The sequence below is a fragment of the Tachypleus tridentatus genome, chromosome 9 (assembly GCF_004210375.1).
Source record: "Tachypleus tridentatus isolate NWPU-2018 chromosome 9, ASM421037v1, whole genome shotgun sequence".
Lineage (NCBI taxonomy): Eukaryota > Metazoa > Arthropoda > Merostomata > Xiphosura > Limulidae > Tachypleus > Tachypleus tridentatus.
Window position 1 is genome coordinate 129301999 of NC_134833.1, and position 20818 is coordinate 129322816.

General features: G+C 34.0%; 1 protein-coding gene across 1 annotated transcript in view; it reads right to left on the reverse strand.

Annotated features, from left to right (window-relative positions):
- Positions 1-13624: 13624 nt before the first annotated feature.
- Positions 13625-20818, reverse strand: part of LOC143227487 (uncharacterized) — a 146433-nt gene continuing 139239 nt past the window's right edge. The window contains exons 21-22 of the mRNA XM_076458929.1: positions 14846-14956; positions 13625-13906 (exon numbers count right to left, since the gene is read on the reverse strand). Of these exons, the coding sequence (XP_076315044.1) occupies positions 13859-13906; positions 14846-14956 (159 nt within the window). The 3' untranslated portion in view covers positions 13625-13858. The remainder of the gene's footprint in view (positions 13907-14845; positions 14957-20818) is intronic.

The following is a 20818-nucleotide window of genomic DNA, read 5'->3' on the forward strand; positions in this document are numbered from 1 at the left end:
GGTTACAGAGCCATCGAATACAAAATCAGAAACCTCCTGTCATACCTACTTGTCACATTCCTTCTTTCAGAATTCGTTAATATTTCTGTCTTACGTTTAATTATATATTTGCTATAACCAACAGAAAGTCAAAGTCAAATGAAGTATCGTATAACGTTATGTTCTGCATGGTTAAATGTCAGTTTCACTTAGAGTACCGACATTGTTACAGTGGGAAAGCTAACGACTAGTTTGGATAAATTTGTAACGACTTTTGTCACATAGTTAGAAAGCTTGAAAATTTTGAGTGGCAAAGGAATTTGTTTACTTTCTGCATGGCAATAGTGTACATTGTTTGGTGCATTATTTAGTTATATAAAAAAATATTAAGTGCATTACTACCACTAGTATAATATAATTAGGGTTAGTTTACTTCAACAATTGATATCAAGGAAAAAAAGATTAAGTATTTTATTTCTTGTTTTTCATCTTTATTCTTTATGTATAATTACAAAAATAATTAAAATGTAAATATAGGGACCTTTTAGTATAATTAGTTAGATCAGGTAAAATGTTGTTGTTGTTTTAAATTAAGTACAAAGTCACACAGTGGGCTATCTGTGCTCTGCCCACCACGGATATTGAAACCTGGTTTTTAGCGTTAGAAGTCCACAGACATGCCACTGAGCCACTGGGGACTCAGGTAAAACAGATAATAATATTATAATAAAAAGTTTCACGAGGCACACACGCGAACATTTCATAGAAGCTAATGGGTAATGTGATTCGTTAGCGTAACGTAAGCTGCATGTGCCCGATTGATTTACAGCTTTATAAAGACGAGAATAGTAGTTAAACATGGTTCAAAGGCAAAAAAAAAAAAAAATAGATGTATTCTGTTACGAACTTATATTTACTTAGGATAAACGAATGTGAGTATATGAAGTCATTCTAGAAGTTAAAAAAGGCAATTTAGATTTATTTCAATTTTTGTTGGTGTTTTGGTTTTTACTTCACGCAAAGCTACTCGAGGGCTATCTGCGCTAGCCATCCCTAATTACGCAGTGTAAGGCTAGAAAAAAGACAGCTAGTCATCACCACTCATCGCCAATTCTTGGGCTATTCTTTTACCAACGAATAGTGGGATTGAGTGCCACATTATAACGCCCTCGCAGCTAAAAGAGCGAGAATGTTTGGTGCGACGGGGATTCAAACCCAAGACTCTCAGGTTACGAGTCGAACACCTTAACTTACCTGGTCATACCAGGCCTTTTGTTGGTGATTACGAGATTGGTCAAATTGTCCAAAGAGATCTGACAATAAAACAGAGTTAAACATCAGTTCAAGTCTGGTGACTCAACTTTGTAATGATATGTGTATGAAGCATGCATATAATTTTCATAATGGACTAATCTGAATGTGGTCTGATGATAGCTCAACGAAGTTAGAACAGTTACATGTTGTATGTGTCAAATACGATGTAAAGCTTAAACTCCACATAATTAATCATTTTCTTGATAGCTGATTAATCCAGAAATCATAGATGGATGAACACGTGTACTCTAATGATGATAACACTGTGCCATACGATCTCATCTCGAATGATGAAGAAAATGAGACTAGTAGTGGGTATCAGACAAGGAACCTTAGCATTCTGCCTCCTCCGATGACGAGGTGAAATGGTTGGGATTAACTGCATGACCTGCACAAAGAGCATCTTGTTGATTTAAAAATAATGACTGAGAAGAAGTGAAATATCTTGACTTCCAAGCCACTGAGTGGTAGCTCACAGTAACATGACTAAAGAATATCTTAGTATAAAGATTTTATTGTTATTATATTATATTTATTATATAATACATTCATTGCAAAATCAATAGTTGAAAGAATGTTGAGATCCTTACTTCCTGAACTGTCAAAAAAATGATATTGTTATTTGGCCTGATGTCTTGCAGATTTGTTGAACTGAGCTGAGACCTGGATGGACGATTATGGTAGGAATAGGTCTTCCTGTTTACTTATGCTTGCTTTTAGTTTTTTATTATATCATTCCATTTTCAATATCCTTACTCTTGATGTGTCCAAAAAAACAAGACTGATGTTGAAATTAGTTACCATAAAAAATAAACTAATTTCTGAATGGTGATGTTGTGTAGAGCTAGTATGCTTGGTTTAAATGTAGTATTAATATTGATATATGTGACAGTTCGTGTTTCTCATTGCAAATATGAACCAACTTGGGTATATTTAACAACATAACTGATCTTGAAATAAACAAGTATATACGTCAGTTGAAATAACTACTAATTTTTGCTTTTCATATTTAGTATAGAATGCATATTTTAAAAATTAGAAAACTTTCTTACTGTTTCAAATGAGTTTTATCGTAGTTACAAAGTAAAACTAGCGTATTCTGTCGCATTGTTTCATTCTGTTTATCAGGAACTGAAGTTAAAAGAAATTTGTTTAAAATAATAGAATTATATGTATATCCAAAATAATTTACAAAGCATTAACTGCCAAGCCTATGACTGTGAAAAACAACACTTTAAGACCTGAGTTTATGTATGGTAAATTTATTTTATAATAACACAAGAGTGAAGGAAGTCAAACAGATAAGTGAACACCTTTGTATTTGTTAAGATTAGGGTTTTATTATAAGCAGTTTATTTTTTGTCTGTTTGTGTCATTTTAAATGTTTCTCGGCATATTTTCATAAACATGAATTGAAGATTTTAAAAGTTTCAACAAACGAATAGAAAGCTGCCCATTTGTCTCTCTATTATAACTGCTTTTGCAGTATGTATATTCTATTGCACACATTTCCTGAGGTATCAACTTGTATATACGTTTTTAATACAAATTAACTTATTTTTATACATGTAGAAGTATATGACAGTTCCACATTTTTTGATAGTTTTCAGTAAGTTTTGGTCGAAAGGCAAAACAAAATACAGAAGGATATTTGTGGAAGTTAATTTTCTTTTTTAATCTAATAGTTTTTCTCCTTCAGTAATGCCCTTTATTTGCGCAAAGTCTTTAGCTCTCCACTAGCCTTAAAATTCCAACCTATCTCACGTTTGTAAATAGTTCAGATACGTTGCAGTGTGCAAATAAAAATGTGACAATCCTCCATCAACAGAGCATGACACACTCTACTGTTGCATCTTATTCCCTGTATACTATAGAGCCAATCATCATTTCGAGATTAGACAAAAAAGAAGCACTAACGGGGAAGGAAGGTAGGGTGTGTTGTAAAAGGATGTAAGTATCTATCACAGTTATATTTTCAGTGTTAGTAAATATTAGCTTCTGAAACGATATCGTACCTTCTTTCACATAAAAGCTACAATCAAACATCTAACATGGAGGAGCAGCCAGAGCACACGTTACCTAAATGAGAACCCTTCATAAAGCATCCGAAAAATGCCCATTCAGATCACACTACATTGGATCTAGGTCTACTCTCCACCCTCGATAAAGGAACGTGTCACTTAATGGATAACAAAGAGGCGCATAAAAATTAGCCATAGATACCCCAGATATAGAGTAGATAGAGTGTTAGATTGTAAATGGGAAGTCAACTCCAGCTCAAAACTAGTAGAGCCTGGAATGTATCATTCTGCTTATGGTAAGTGGATTCTCTATTATCGGCATCTGGACTGTAAAGACAAGGTCAACCTATATCCAAAACCAGAGGTACCGAGATGAAACCAATCTGGCTACAGTAAGAGGAGGGTTCTCTATCTTTCACCTCAGACTAAGAAACCAGAAGGGAAAAAGGACATCTGTCCAAGACCTCAGAAAATTATGCATGCATATCCAAGACGACAAACACCTGTACTCGGATAAAGGAAGAAAGATAGAAGTGCAATGTGGAGGGCGAACTCTGATCCAAAAACATGTTGTGGTGGGGATATGTCACCCAGTCTATGGTAGGATGAGGGTCTCATCCCACTCACTTATGAAAACTTATTTTTATTGGTCCGCCTCGAATCAACTCCAGTTGTCCGGGAACCAACATCTAAGCAGTAGTAGGAAGGGGGATCATATCCAGAGAGGTGAACTGCATTTAATAGAAAAAGCCAGTCCAAAGCCATATGGATTATGGAATAGTACATCACAACTATTACAAGAGGATAGTCACGCCCCTACTCTAAATTGAGTGTGATTGAGTACTCTTAGAAGAAAGCCTCCAGGGTTCACCACCACAGTGGCTAAAAGCTGGTACATGGTGCGGACTCCCAGGAGGACTCCTGTGCTTCACTGAAGGGGGAATTGCGCATTTAAAGTCCGGAGGAATGCAGCACTGGACAAAATGCAACAGATGACCATGATACCCTATTTTTAAGAGCAAATTTGATGCAAGTAAAGAAACTGGAGGTACGGGTAGCAATTTCCCTTCTGCTAGTAGCACTTGTTTGGTAGATCAAAGCTAATGGGAGATGAACAGCTACAAGCTTCGATTATTCTTGTCAAATGATGGCGTAGATGGTCAACCAGAAAAAAGTAATATATCTAATGTAATGTTATAACACCTGTAGAAACAAACCACAGGGAGTTGGGAGCTAAGTATGAATATGCCAGCCTGTTAAGTTAGGAAAGGGTGGGGAGTAAACATCACTTAGAGAGAAGGGGTCCCAATGTATAGATAAACGGGAACCACAGAAAGAACCATGCGGGCAATATAACATCTAAAATCCCTCACAAGACATACAAGACTATCCAAATCCAAACAGTATTAGGGTAAAAGCTTATTCTATTATACTTCACACTAACTATACAAGTCTAAATACGGAAAACATATCACACAAATGTAGAAAAAATTATTATGCACCGTAAGAGCCGAGGCACGATGTGTCGCCTCCCAAACACAGTTGGGCCAACATGGATCCTAATATCTGAAGCCGACAAAAAACAACAACATAGGTATATCAAGAAAGGGCCTAAATGAGGAGGGATAACAATAAAAGATAGTATACCTGTGTCCTTACCTAAAATAAGGCTAATGACTTCCTGGGTCGACCATATGCAGAAAATCGAGATTGCGCAGCCAAATAAGTAAGTTGAAAAAACAACTCAAATCGTCTTCATCTTTTCGGATAAAGAAATGTTAGGTCTGAGCTAGGAAGAAAACAACCAGGCGCATAATTGACTTCAACTTGTATTGAAAACCATGACCTACACATCGAAAGTGTAAGGCCTGGAGCCTGAGACTCAGCATTTATAATTTGTGTAATATTCGTCAATACTGAAGTGGTGGAAAATGAAGTAAATTTCGAAATTAATAATGTTTCTTTGTTTTCCGAATTTTGTGCAAAGCTACACGAGAGCTATCTACTGTTACTGTTAATGTGTCAAATGCAGAAGTGTTGCGCCCAATATGTCACATGAAAACAAAATTGAACGCCAATTAAGAAATGCGATATATTTCACGAAAGAAAACAGCTTGTGGGTATCTACAAAACTTTGACGTTGTTTCAGTACATCGCAGGTTTTGTACTACTTCTACTTGAAAATACTTTAAACCTGATTTTTCGTTTATCTCTATTAAAAAAATCCTTCAACATTGTCGAATTAAGGACTTGGAGTGGGGTGGGTGGGAAAATTTTGTGTGAGATAAGCTCATAAGTTCAAATACACTTGCATGCTACTTATCAAGGGGAATCAAACCCCTGATTTTAGCGTAGTAATTCCGAAGGCAAACAGCTGTCCAATCTGGGGACCAAGTGATAGATATATAATATGTAAAACACTAATTCTATTATTTATAATAAACATAAAGTAATAAGGTGATTTTGTTTTGTTAAATTGCTATTTTTTATTTCAAACAAAGCTCCACGATGGCTATCTGTGCTAGCAGTTCATAATTTAGCACTGTAAGACTAGAGGGAAGGCAGCTAATCATCACCACCCACCGCCAACTCTTGGACTACTCTTTTACCAATGAATAGTGGGATTGACCGTCACATTATAACGCGCCCACGGCTGAAATGGCGAGCGTGTTCGATGCGACGGGGATTTGAACCCGCGACCGTCAGATTATGAGTCGAACGCCTTAACCCACGTGGCCATGCCGGGACCCGAAATTAATAAACTATATTGAGATTAGCATGCATAAAATGAAACGAAAACAACGAGGTGTTTAATAAACCATATGAAAAAGAACTAAACTGATTAATAAAGAACACGAGAAAACAAACTTAAATGAAAGTAAACGTTCGAATGAAAATTACAAGTGAAAACTTGGTTCTACAGTTCAGAGGAAAAAAAACAGTATGTAGCACTTCAATTGTTAGAGGGTTTTACACATGTTCATTTGCATGCTGCAACGCAGCTGAACCATCTAAAGACGTTAGGTAGGTGAAAGTTTCAAGGCTAGTGGCGAGCTAAAAACTAATCCTATGGAATACAACACTGAAGGAGAAATCTATTATGAGAGAGTGGAGGTAGGATATCGTATATGAAGATTCGTCTGTTTTGCTGATTTAGAGCTAATTTACAAACAAGTAACTATTTAACAGCAGTGGAACTAAAGAACTGAGCTCTTTAGTTGCAATTTTCTTTATTGAGGCAGTCAGTGTTTGAACTTATGACTTTATTGGTACGAACAAAAGTTTTTAATATGCCTTACTTTTAGCACTGGCCGTGAGAGGAATTTCAGTGAATATAAACTCTAGCTTTTGTGATCTTACGAAGTATATAAGTTTGATTGTTTGTTCTGAAAAGTTTCTCTCTTTCAATATTTTACCATCAACTGACTATCGCACAATGCAACATAACCTAAGTAATAGCTAAGCCTGAAACTAAAGAATGTTGTTTGTTTTGAATTTCGTGCAAGGCTACACGAGTGCTATCTGCGTTATCCGTCTCTAATTTAGCAATGAAAGACAAGAGGGAAGGAGCTAGTCATCGATACCCACCACCGACTCTTGAGCCACTCTTTTACCATCAAATAGTGGAATTGACCGTAACATTAAAACGTCTCCATGGCTGAAAGGGCAAGCATGTTTAGTGGGATGAAAATTCGAGCTCGCGATCGTCATATTGCGAGTCGAGCGCCCCAACCCTCTGGCCATACGGGCCTGAAAGTTTGAAAGCTTGCATTTGTTTTTGAACAAAAATATTTGGAAATGGCAGTTTGTCACCGAGTATTAAAACTTTAATTAAAATAAAGTACAGAACAACGTTTTGACCTCCTTAGGTTATTTTAAGAGTCTCATTAGAGTCTCGTCCGTAAGACGTGTCCAGCAAAGGTCAGTTGCAAACTCTTTATTAAACTAAAATGACTTAAGAAGATCCAAACGTTTTGTACTTTATTTTAGTTTTAATGCCCATACCAGCCATATTTAGAACACAATGTTTACTTCAAGTGTGTTTCACGTCATCATGACTTTGTCACTGACTTCACCCCACCCCATGAATTTGATGTTTAGAAGTGTATGAGGGTGATGATTATAAGAAAGGTAATAAATGGTGTCGAGATTATCGGAAGCTGTAAAAATTCATCAACATATCGAACCCCAAAAATTGGTTTGTAAAATGAATATGAGACAGAAATATCTTGTTTTAATCATGACTGTATCGGCCCCCGCTAGTATGTCTCCGGATTTACAACGCTGAAATCAGGGGTTCGATTCCCCTCAGTGGGCTGAGCAGATAGCCCTTTGTGGCTTTGCTATAAGAAAAACACACACTCATGACTGTATCGACAAATACTGGGGCTATAAAAATTTCATTACTGATTTCTTAAACATAATTATACTTCACATCTATAAACAGAAAATTGAAAGATTTATTCGCAAAACGAATAAATCTCATAGTGTTGAAGTTCAGGCAAAAAGGAGAATTTGAATCGCAAGATAATGTTAAAATATATGGTGAAAAACAGTCGAAGAACATGAATTTAGTATTAATGTACCATTTACATTTTTATTTGGTAAATAACAAGGTCAACTTCTATCTGAAATGTATACAGATACTTAAAGTGGATTTTACAGCAGATCAAGTATGCATCCAAATAGTTGCAACCCTTTTCAACCTATATAAAATTTTCACCAGTTGGAATTCACCTGACATAAGACTTTCAAAATGGAAATTTGCTATTTAAAATTTTTATCATTATAGCTATATCTTTGAGTAGTCAGTGGGTGTCCTGTGTAGTTTATTAAAACATCCCATGAAATATTTAAGTATTTAGGGAAATCCTCACTGTTAATTTTCACATTTTCAATCAATTTTCTCTTGCATCCTTTTTGATGCCCTAATCTCCTGTTTCACCAGTTTTCTTGATCTTCTGAATCATCTGTTATACCTGTCAATTTAAATTGTTTTAAATTTATGATGTTCCCTTAATTTTCTCTCTCATTCTCTTTAAACCAACCTGTTTTTTACATGCAACTACTCTTTTATTTCTATAAAGAATATATTTATCTTGAATATTTAAAAGCTTATCTTAAAATTTCCACTTCTGATCAATGTATCCCAATAATTGAACTTCTCAATTCACAACATATAATTCTTGTCCATCTCTTCAAAATTTGTTTAAATATTTAACTAAAATGTCATTATTCCTTATCTCATATGCAGCGAAACATTGAACCTAATAGAGCAGTGATCTCTTGCATCCAGAAATTTGAAATTAACAAAGAATGAAAAATAGTATTGTTTTTAATAGGTTCTTTGACTTATTGGTGAAGAAAGTCATCTTGGACAGTTTCCAAAAACCTTTTTTCTCCAGGGTTTGACTCTAGAGCAATGGTTCTCAAATTGCGAGCTGCAGTGAGTTCACAGGGGTGCTGCAGGATATTTCAATTTCGAGAAAAAAACAGCGATATTGGCACTTGTTGGACATCGCGCGAACTACTAGCTCGAGGTAGTTCACAGTTTTAACATTAGACCGCGCTACATTCCATTTGATGACGCTCTCGAATATTTTAGATGCGTTTTTGTTCCTTTGAACCTTCGGCTACGCCAATAGCTTCTCGAACTTTCTCGTGTTTAGATCTTGTATATAAATACCTGTCAACTCTTCGGGTATGTCAGTAATCGAAATAAGTGAAGAGTGTTGTAATCAAAAGTCTGCGAGGTCTAGAGAAATTCAGTGAATTATTTTGTTGATTCTTTGTCCTTGTGCATAAAATGGAAAGATTTTTTAACATTAATAAAAAGTGTGGGAGTGAATAAAATGATGGCAAACTACAGACCAGAGGCAAAGTTGTGAAGAAACGGAAGTATGATGATAGTTACCTGGATTTTAGTTTTACTTCGGTAGATGTCAATCATGAAGAGTGTCCACAGTATGTATTATGTCTAAAAGTTTTAACTCCAGAGTATGCTTCCAAGTAAACTAAAACGCCAATTACAGACCAATCATCCTAATATGGCTGGCCTGGCATGGCCAAGCGCGTAAGGCGTACGACTCGTAATCCGAGGGTCGCGGGTTCGCGCCCGCGTCGCGCTAAACCAGCCGTGGGGTGTATAATGTTACGGTCAATCCCACTATTCGTTGGTAAAAGAGTAGCCCAAGAGTTGGCGGTGGGTAGTGATGACTAGCTGCCTTCCCTCTAGTCTTACACTGCTAAATTAGGGACGGCTAGCACAGATAGCCCTCGAGTAGCTTTGTGCGAAATTCCAAAACAAACAAACTAATATGGCTAGTGAATCCCGTGATGATTTTACCAGAAAGTTTAAAGGATTGAAAGAACAGAAATTTTTGAAATAAGCACCAATACCAAGCAATGGTTTATTAGCATCCTACAAGGTGGCATATAAAGTGGCGATATGTAAAAAAGGTTCACACTATCGCAGAAGAACTGATTTTACCGGCTGCAGTAGATATGGTGAAAAACTGAATACGTTGAATCTCTCTCTGGTGATAAGCAACACGCACATTCTGAAACTCGCAAAGTAGGCTTCAGCCTTCAGCAAAAAGTTACTACTATGGAGAAGAAAAATAAATGAAAATTGTAGCAACGACTGTTTCTCTCTGTTGCAGCAGTTTATTACATCCAATAAAGTTGATTTGACCAACGAACTAAAATCTGTTTTTGAGGAGTACCTAACACAGTCACTAGCTCAGTGGTTTGAAAATTACTTTCCAAAAGATACGGAGATGTTTGCATGGATCCAAGACCTATTCAAGGCTAAGGTCTCATTTGAATTTACCTCTACGGCAGAAGGAAACCTTATTGAGCTATCTTGTGACAAAACTTTAAGAACAGAATTTGGCAACATGGAAATAACCGAGTTTTGGTTATCAGTAAACGATAAATATCTGTTGCTAAGTGCTAAAGCTCAGAAAATCCTAATTCCGTTTGAGACGTCATATCTCTGGAGAGCTGGGTTTTTGGCGGTTGCTGTGATAAAAAGTAAGTACACCACGTGAAAATCAAGGTGGAACAAAAAATGAGGGTGGCAGTGCCCAATCTGATTCCAAGGTTTGAGAAGCTATGTAGAGCCCAACAGGCACGCACATCTCGTTAGTAATTGTGGTTATTTAAAAATGAAATAAAAATATTGTTTTTCCTTTCAATTTACGTGTATTATTCTTTCAAACGGCTACTGAATTGATAGGACATAAATACTTAAGTACTAAATTGTTTGGACCTAACCACTTAATAAACAGAACTGTTAGGTTTTTTTTGCCACGAACACTGGGAAAAAAACAATTGCTGAGACACTAAGGGCGCCGTGAACCGAGAATGTTTGGGATACGCTGCTCTAGCATCTTCCAATTCATATGTCTGAAATTCAAATCACTTATAACTATGACTTGATTAACATCTGAAATCTTAATCTCATTGTAAAATTTCTTACTAATTTAGTCAGTATCATTTGGTGTTCTGTAACAAATTCCCACTAAAAGTATTTTCCCTTTATATCCACTAACAGAAACTCATATGGGTTCAATCTGCTTGAGATTATCTTTACATTCAACAGAATGTAATTCTCATTTTACATATAACACTACTTCTCCTCCCTATTTAATACTGTATCCCCACTAAATAGCCTGTAACCTTATATTTTAAATAAATTTCTGTCACCAAAATCATCCATGTTTAACCATGTTTCAGTTATGTCCATTATATCAAAATCCTTGATTTCTACCCAACTTCTACCACTGCTCTAAAAATCAACTATTTTTCCTAGCCCTCACCATTGTCTTGTTTTAGTTTAAAACTTCCCTTGCAGTTGAGTTAATAGTCATAGTAAACAAGACAGTCTCTATCTTATTTAAATGTAAACAATCAATTCCATAAAGCCCCCTTCTTCCACTAAACTGATCCCACAGGTCAAGCCAGCCAATCTGTTCATCCTTATATACCAACAGAAGCCTTGCATCTAGCCCTAGTGAAATACTTATAATTTCTTTCCCACAGTTAATTCTGGGCAATATCCTTGACAAAAGTAAGTTATGGCCTTTTTTTTTTAAATGCCTTCATCAATCTCTTGTACTTATTTATTAGCTTCTCTGATCTACCTGTTCCACATCATTAGACCCTACATGCACCACGAAAACTGCATCTCTGCTAGCTCCCTTTTATTATATTTTCTCATCCTCTGTTAGTTTTATCCTCCCCCTTGCTCCTGGGTGACATAATCCATTTCTTTTCTCCCTATTTACTACACAGACTATCCTATCCATGTGACTTATCAAGGAATCTGCTTATCATCCACATCATTTTCTGAACCTTCCCCTAGTAATTTTTCATCTGTGGAACCCAAGAGCTGAAATTTGTCACAAAATAGAGTAGGCTCATTACAAATAAATTCATTACTTTTAGCCCTAACAGTATTCTTTCTAACTTCCTGAAAGTCATTGTTAGTTGATGCATATAAAAGTTTAAGCTCCTCTTGAAACCCTATTGTCATTTCCCACAGTCTACATTATTCTTTCTCTATTGCCTGTATTTTAGGTATGTTATCCTTCAAGCTATAAGTTCTACATAAAAACTGCACATCTTCACTACTAGCTTTCTTTAAAGGACATGCCATTTCTGAGTTCCCAAATAAAACCCACTAACTGCACCCACTACACCTAGCAAACTTTGAATGCCGAGCTCCAATGCTGATCTTAGCCATTGTATTTATACATACTTACAGTCTGAAAATAAATATTTAATACAAAGTACCAATAGCCTATTGTCAACACTGTTACTGTTATGCCTTACATTTAATATAGTTTTTTTTTTATTACTAGTTTGTCTTCACACGAATGTAATAAAGTTTATGTTTAATTTTTGAAAATTTAGAAATATACCTTTACTGGATGTGATGATATACATAATGTTAATAATAAAATGTATTTAACCTGGTTTATATTATAACCTACACAAAACTCTAGGATGAATTTAAACTAATATCTTTAAATTAAAACAGAAAGTTAGTCCTTATAATCTTAAGAAACAATAAACTAGTTTTTTAGATTGTATTTATTTAATAAAACAATGTATTTATCTGGTCTTACAATTTGCCATTAAGTTGAATATACCTATGCCTAAAGTACTGTTGCACATACTAAATTTATTTTAACACTGTAGTAAAATTTAAATCACTGAAGTCTAACTTAAAACTTTGACAATCATACTTTTATTTTCCAATGTTATCTAGTTATTCTTCTTATTTAACCCAAATTATTACAGATTATAATATTAATATTATATAGTTTTCAGAAATATTTAAGAGCTTAGCTTTTCAATGTCCTCTCTCTCTCTTTCTTCCATCATGTCCTCTAATGCTAGAAGCTAAAACAACTTTGAAGTTTGCTTCAGAGAGTATGCACCAAGTTTGTCTTTTGTGTGTGTGTGTGCACTCGAGTGCACGACGAGGAGAAATCTGCATCTTGTTACCATGACAAGAACAAAAACTTTAAAAATATGCATGTTATTAAATGCTCTAATTTGAAAATTGAAAACATTCAAATAATTTTCATTTATTGAATAAAATTTACCTAATCCTCCTCATTTTCAGTTTGAAAGTAACTTTCAGTTTTCTTTTTGTACTTCATATATGATAGAAATAATTATAACATATTGATAAGTTTGTTGTAACGAGTGTTTGTTTGTTTTTTTATATATAGTACTAATAATTATACTTAGAAGTTAAAAATAAAAGTTAAATTCTGCTCATGACTACAGTAGGTTGCTATTTTAAGCAGTTTAATTTCCAATATTCACTGATAAAACATTGGATTTTGTTTCCTACAGTTTTTCTTTTATTCATTCATAACATTTGTGCATGACGTTGTGTAAACATTAATAGCATCATGTTTTATTCCTTCAAAGTCGTGTAGAATATTGGGTAGTGTTCCTGAATTTTCATTCAAGTATTCTGCATATAGTTTACATTTTCTCAGTATGTGTGAAGGTTGTGAGCTTAAAATAATTTATTTCCTAGGTAAAGGTTAGATATTACAATGACATTCCATAGGAGCTTTCCCCATCTTAACCCTGTGTCAACTCCATCAGGTATAGTAAGCCCATTTAAAGAGACACAGCTATCTGTACAAGTTAGTATGAGCTGGTGTTACTAGTTGGAATAATTGTCGACATAAGTAGTCTATGGATAATTGGGAACATAATTAAAAATCTAATCTGACTTTAAAGAATGTGAAAGAAATAAAATGATATTTTTTAATCAAACATGTACAAAACAATTGTATTTATTGCTTTCCTTGTGCATATATAAATTTCACTGAATTGTCACATATGTAACTAATGCAAAATTAAAAACTATTTATTTTACACTGAGGCTTTTTCTTGTTACTTCAGTAAATATAAAATTAAAACACCTTTGAGGAAATATTTCTTTCAAACATTGGCTTGTTAAGCATACTAGTTCTCCTGGTTATAATAGCTTTCTTTAGTTGTGTAATTTTCTAAGCCATTTGTGGTGGTGTGACTCCCAGCTTCTCTGATAAATTCATCTAATGATAGAGAAAGCAAAATAACTGAATATATTATAGATCTGTAGACAACATGAACATTAAAAATACTAATTACTTCTTGGCACCATAATGAAAGATGATTTTCTCAATGATGGTTTCCTGACAATAGCATTCAACAAAGAATAGAAATTTTCCAGTTAATAATGCTGCCACAGTAGAATTCTTTTTTTTTCTTAAATAAATGTAATTTGAAACATACTTTAACAACTGTTTGATCTTGTGTTTTGTTTTTTTTCTCCATTTGGCTTGCTTACATATCACTAACTGGTTCAGCCACATTTAAACTTTATTAATTAAAAAGAAAAACAAGGCTCAGGAATTTTTACTCAAAAGTAGAGGTCATTTCTGCATGCATTTACCTATAGTCATAATAAACCTGAACATCTTAAGAAAAATGGTTTCTAGAATAATTTTTTTTAGATGTGCCTATTCTAAAAGTAAAAGAAGTCAATTTGTCAACTAAAACTTTGGCGTGATTTTTTTTTGTGGCAAGGTATGTCAAATAAAGAAATTTTTCTAATGTAAATTTATTTTAAATTGCATGATATATTGTGTTAATACTCATACCAGTTTACAAGTATTTAATATATGGCACCAATATTCCCATCTTGCTCATAATCAATTGTATTTCACAATCAAATTATACCATACCTAAATGAAACATTGTGCATGTAATGATACAGTAAATTTCTATAACCTCCAGGTTTTAAGAGTATTTTACTCAAAATTAACTTTTCCAATCTAAGGAGGAATTACAAATTTCCCATGTAAGTATTTGTAGACTTGCTCATTATCTTAAGTTTATATCAAATGATACCTAATATCTCATACTATTAAATAAAGGAGTTATTCAAACAAGAAATCAAATGGTTCTTAAAATGTTTTTAAGATTCTTTCACTTCATAATCTCATACTTACAATATACTTAATCTGGTTCTCATGATAACAGATTCCACCTTGTGCATCACATTTAGCTATATGTTCTCTCTCAGGATCTCCTGGCACAAGAATTTTTGATTCACCTTCTGCCTAAAAGTGGGGGATAATTTCAGGTAAATAAATAGAATGTATTACTTTTGACTATGCTAATACAATAATATAATAATAAAATGAAGTCATCATACTTTGAAAAAACAAATTAAAATCAAATCACAGAAACCTAATAATCTGGTGTTTTAAAGCATTCAGATTACTAGTTTTGTTTCTTTTAATTTCTAAAAAAATGAAATTTATGGATTTATTATTATTTGTTTGGAATTTTGGAATTTCACACAAAGCTACTCGAGGGCTATCTGTGCTAGCCGTCCCTAATTTAGCAGTGTAAGACTAGAGGGAAGGCAGCTAGTCATCACCACCCACCGCCAACTCTTGGGCTACTCTTTTACCAACGAATAGTGGGATTGACCGTCACATTATACACCCCACGGCTGGGAGGCGAGCATGTTTAGCGAGCTTACGAACCCGTGACCCTTGGATTACGAGTCGCACGCCTTATGCACTTGGCCATGCCAGGCCTTTATTATTATTAAAATTAATTGGATGAAATGGATAATTTACATTTCTAAAAATAAACAATATTTTTCATTCTTCTTAAGGTTTATTAACTAAAAACATTAATTTTCAGTACAAACTAAAACTGTTATTATTTGAGTAACATTGTTTTTCACTATGACTGATTATCCACATTTGTTTTATTCCAAATTTATAAAAATAATCATTTCAAAGATAAATGAAATTCTAAAACTTGCATATGGAATATAACGCAATTGCAAAAGGATTTCTAACATACAGATTCATATTTCTGCTATATGTTTTGTATTTAATAATTGATGGGTAAAGGCAAAAACCTAAATTAAAAAACATTTATGTTTACATTCGACTAAGTTGTTGTCCTTTCGTTACAATTAACAATAAAAGTTGCAGATGAAAAGAAGTTCTTAACATTGTCATATTTAGTTTTTTATGTTATTTATAAATATAGAATTATGTGAAAAAGTGGGATTTTATTATATTAGTTGACTGCCAAGAAACTTTCAGATAAACATAAATTCACTTAGAAACAGTATTTAATAAAACTTCACAGTACAATACTGGAGCAGATAATTAAGTAAACTAAACATTTTTCCAAGAAATATATATAATTATTTATAAGTTTTAGCCTTAATTATATCAAAATTCAAAAAAATTTCTATATAATCTTCTACTTTTGCAAGGTTTAGAAGTGTTGTTTTGGTTTTATCTGGCATACGTGTTTGTATTTTACAAGCAACTACTTAAATGTAATAAACGTCAACTGTAATAAAACTGTTTAATCAATTCACAGAGCTGGTTACTTAATAATGGTGTAAATGCAGTAAAAATTATAACATTTACTAAGTACATTACTATTCACATACTGTAAATCGGTTACTTTTCTCTTATTCTAGAGGCATTAATTTTCACTAAAAATTACTGAACAAGGTTGTCAGCATGTTAGTTGAGAAAATTATCTGATACTATAGGTAATTTTCATGTTTTTTTTTACATTTTTTAAAGACAGAAACTATCCTTCACTCAATTTATTTATTTATTTTTTTAAAATTTGTTCATTTCTCTCCCTGAAACTCTAAAAGCAAACACCAGTGAGTAAACCCTATAAACTTTGTGAAGCACTCGTATGGTGTGTGACACATGGGGAAACTGATCCAACATGAAACTTGTTTATGAAAGGGTAAGAAAAATGTGGCTGTTTGGGTTGTTGGACAACACAAATAACTTTACTAGTAATCGTACATCTGCAGTAAGTGGAACCTTACTTATACTTAGACATTCCATTCTATTCAGTAACTCAGAATGAATTCTAAGACAAAGATTATGGCAAGAAATAAATTTCTAACATCCAAAAGAAATTAAACTGCTATGAAACTAGTTATTTATAGTTGAACCTTGTGTGATGAGAAAAATCTAAAATTTTGTTGGATGTGATGCGAATTTCAGATATTTTAATTCATTAAATGATTAACAAATATCTTTCTTAGTGATTATTCATCTCCAGTATATGACAGAGTCTACACAAAAAGTTCATAATGAAGAGCCTTGGCACATTAAGAGTAGTTTAATGAAGACATTAAAATAACTTAAGATACAAACACATAACAATGTAGTTTTCCTTTGCACTGTACTTTAAGACAAAGGAAGGAGTTAATTAACAAACATCTAAACATTTAATTCATACATTATAAAGTCAATAATGAATATCAAACTTCAAAAAAAAAAGGACCTTGTTAGAAACAACAAGACTAAACCTATGATGATATAAAACATTTAAACCATAAAACAAACTTTAAATAAAAAATAAATAAAAAGATGGGTCCTGATTTTTTGAAGGTGCTAAGTAACTAGAACACTCATGCAGCAGCGAGATACTTCATATATCAGTTTAATCTCTTTATGAGTGGAGAATGGGTGTTGTACTAACTTAAGAAACTTGATAGGTATGCAATTCTTGCATACTTTTCTTCTGCTGTGTTACTAATATTACCTGATTAATTTGACCTATTACAACCATAACTGGGGATAAAATGTCAACTTTAGGTGTTAAGGTTTTCTTACTCGCCAACCCCAGCAGTAAAACTTTTCATTCTCTTTTTTCTTATTTATTTTTCACTTCTTTTCTTCTGAAAACAGTTATCGTCGTAGATATGTTTACAGTGAAAGTTGATAAAGATGCAAAAAGTTGTGGGTTTAAGCACACACTTCTCGCAGTTTTCAAATTTTGTATCTCTTGTTATTTTTGTGTGTTCTGGAAGCATAGTTTTATTGTACAGCATTTTTGGTTAAGGCTTGTTTTATATTATATATATATTAGGATTTGATTATCTTGAGTATAGGAACTTTTTAATTTTGATTTGATAGATTGGTAGTGCTTTCATGGGTTTGACACTGCCCTCAGCCAACCGATTTTTTTTTACAGGTTATATTTATAGAAGGTAAGAAAAGCTTGCATTCTTTAATGTTAACTTGTAAGCCTGGGTATACTTTTTACATACATATATAGTGAGAAAGGTAAGCCTGTTAGAAATCTGGCAATATCTAAAAACAGTTAATTCGATTTGTTTGTTTATTTTACAAAATAAAATACTAATTCTTTCTAATTTTAAGAACTTGAGTGAAAGCTAAAAAAAAAAAATATAATAATACACCAACTACACTTTATCCTGTTTATCTACTGTCAATGAGTCTTTTGCTCAATACCAAGGCTCATCAGGCCAGCTGGGACATAAATGGTTGAGACACTATTTATGTTTTTAAATTACATGAACAACAGTTGTTACAGTATGAACTAGATTAAGCTGTTAAAGTGTAAATTTAAATCAGTTATACACTTACATTATTGTTATTGTAACATTGGAGATGGAAGTAAATTTTGAAAAGATCAGATTATCCTGAAATTGAATGTCATTGTTAAAAGTAAGAAGATCTGGCAGTTATCTGCCCAATAATAATTTACCAATACACACGTTTAATTGGAGTGACAGATAGTGAGCAAAAGAAAAGAAAACCTTCAATTATGGAAACAACAACAACAAACAAAAGAAACTTCTACTAAGGATGAAGCTGAGAAACATTTTATTTCAAAGAACTGCATCTTACTGAAAAAAGTTAAAATTAGACCATGCAATAAATAATACAGGTTTCAGTTCCAAATGGGTCAGTGGTGAGTTTATGGACTCAGAACAGTAAAATCAGGAGTTTGATTTCCCTTGGTGAACAAATGCAGATACCTACTGTGTAGATTTTTCTTCAAACAAATCAAACAAAACAAACAATTACAAAAGGATAAATATAAATAATAATTTTAAACTGATTAGTAGTTCTACAGTTTTGTTGCATAATTAAAGTTCAGAAAGAAGGCAGAATATTTAAAACTTTGACTAGGGAAACAAATCACCTAGTACTAGGCCTGTCTAAGCTTACCAAAAATACTGGTCTTGAGAGTTATAATTTTCCTGTACTGAAAATATATTTCCAATAGGTACTTACTTCCACTCATAAGATTAAGCGTTCTTGTCCAGTGCTGCCCTCTGTATGCAAACTTATTTCTTTATGTATGCCACAAGTCTTTTGGTTCTCTCTTTCTCTTTGGAATCAAATGGTTACAACATGTCTCAACCAAATCCATCTTGAGCCACTTCTTTATCAACAAGAATATGGCATACTTGTGATGCATGCGACTCCCTCTATATGCCTTTACCAAGTTATCACTTCAAAGTGTGACAGAAGATGCAAGTATGGGAGGAAAGTGGGAGGGAAGTGTGAGAGGGGGTAAGTACCTATCAGAAATATATTTTCAGTATAGGAAAATTATAACTTTCAATACAGTACTTCCCTTCTCTTACAATATTAGCAAGAATCCCATATTGAATAAGATGTGGAACTGGTGCAAGGAGATGAAAAAAATAAACTCCCAAAAGCATCTGAAGAATATCCCTGTAAATGAGTGAGTCAGGTCCATAGATCTGATGAGGGAAACTGTGCTAGTTCTGAACTAGGCTTACTCTTTGCCCATCCACGAAATGTGTGGGAAAACAAGGGAAGAAAAAGAGAGGAGCATATCCAAAAGGAAAAAATCTGCAGCAGGATAGTAATCCCAAATATTAAATGTATATGTAACTGAATCCCACATGCACCCCCCCTGCTAGTACAGTGGTATATCTTCAGATTTACAATGCTAAAATCAGGGGTTCAATTCCCCTTGGTGGGCTGAGCAGATAGCTCAATGTGGCTTTGCTATAAGAAAAACACAGAACACACAGAATCCCACAAAATATATAAGTGGGTAAATTAATGGATGTGCCCCTAGGTGAAGAGTGGCCAAAATGCAACTGACTGTGTTTGGTTAGTCAACTACACCCAAAACACGTCACTTGGAACCAACATCCATGTGAAAGTAGGACAAGGATCAATACCATCTTCACGTCAAATTCAAGATACCTGAGCATGGCATGTGATATCTTTGATCTATTAATTCAGGAATTAATAGAAATCAATCCCCCACACACACACACAGAAAAACTGACCAGAACCATCCAAAAAGCATGAACATTCTCAGCATAAAATACAAGGAACAGCAGGAAAGAACACAACCAGAACAATATCTTTTACCTCCACTGTGACCCACAACTCACAAGGAGTGTAACTGATGGAGGTATAAACATATGTGAGGACTTACATTGATTAGTTCTATTGTAAATCCCAAACCAAGTCAAGAAGTACTGATATCCATGCAGAGGAAAGATGAGGATGCTCAAAGGGGTGAACTGCACCCTAACTCCTTTGGATTGTACAACTCCTATTGTAGGATATTACATCATCTACACCTGCAGAACACCACTGCCCTACTCTGCAATGAATGGTTATAGCCACCATCTTTGTGCAGAACTCATTCTGGAGGGTGCCTCCATTGTCAACAACTCTAATGCTTAGAACTGGAAAATGGTAAGTACTCCTGCACTGCATTGAATTAAAAGAGGGTGAGAACATGTTGGAGAGCCCAGATGACTGACATCATCAGAGGCAGTGCAAAAAGTGACCATGAAATCCTATTTTAAAAAGCAGACCATACTGATTTATTCAGTGCAAGGCATGGCAGGGATGGTCAAATATCTCTTTCTGCCTTATCCATGCAGTCCAGAACAGGCAAGTTTATAAATATAAAACAAATATATCACAAAGTCATTCACCTACAAGAGACCTTATGGAACACCCCATCTCAAAAGGTGAGTATTGTTAAGCTATGGAAATTAACCCTTAACTCAATATGGTTGTACAGTGTGGATTTTTAATAGAAAAATATCTGATCAGGTACCACTTTTCACAGAGCAGGATCGACATAAGGAATAAGGGAAGCTA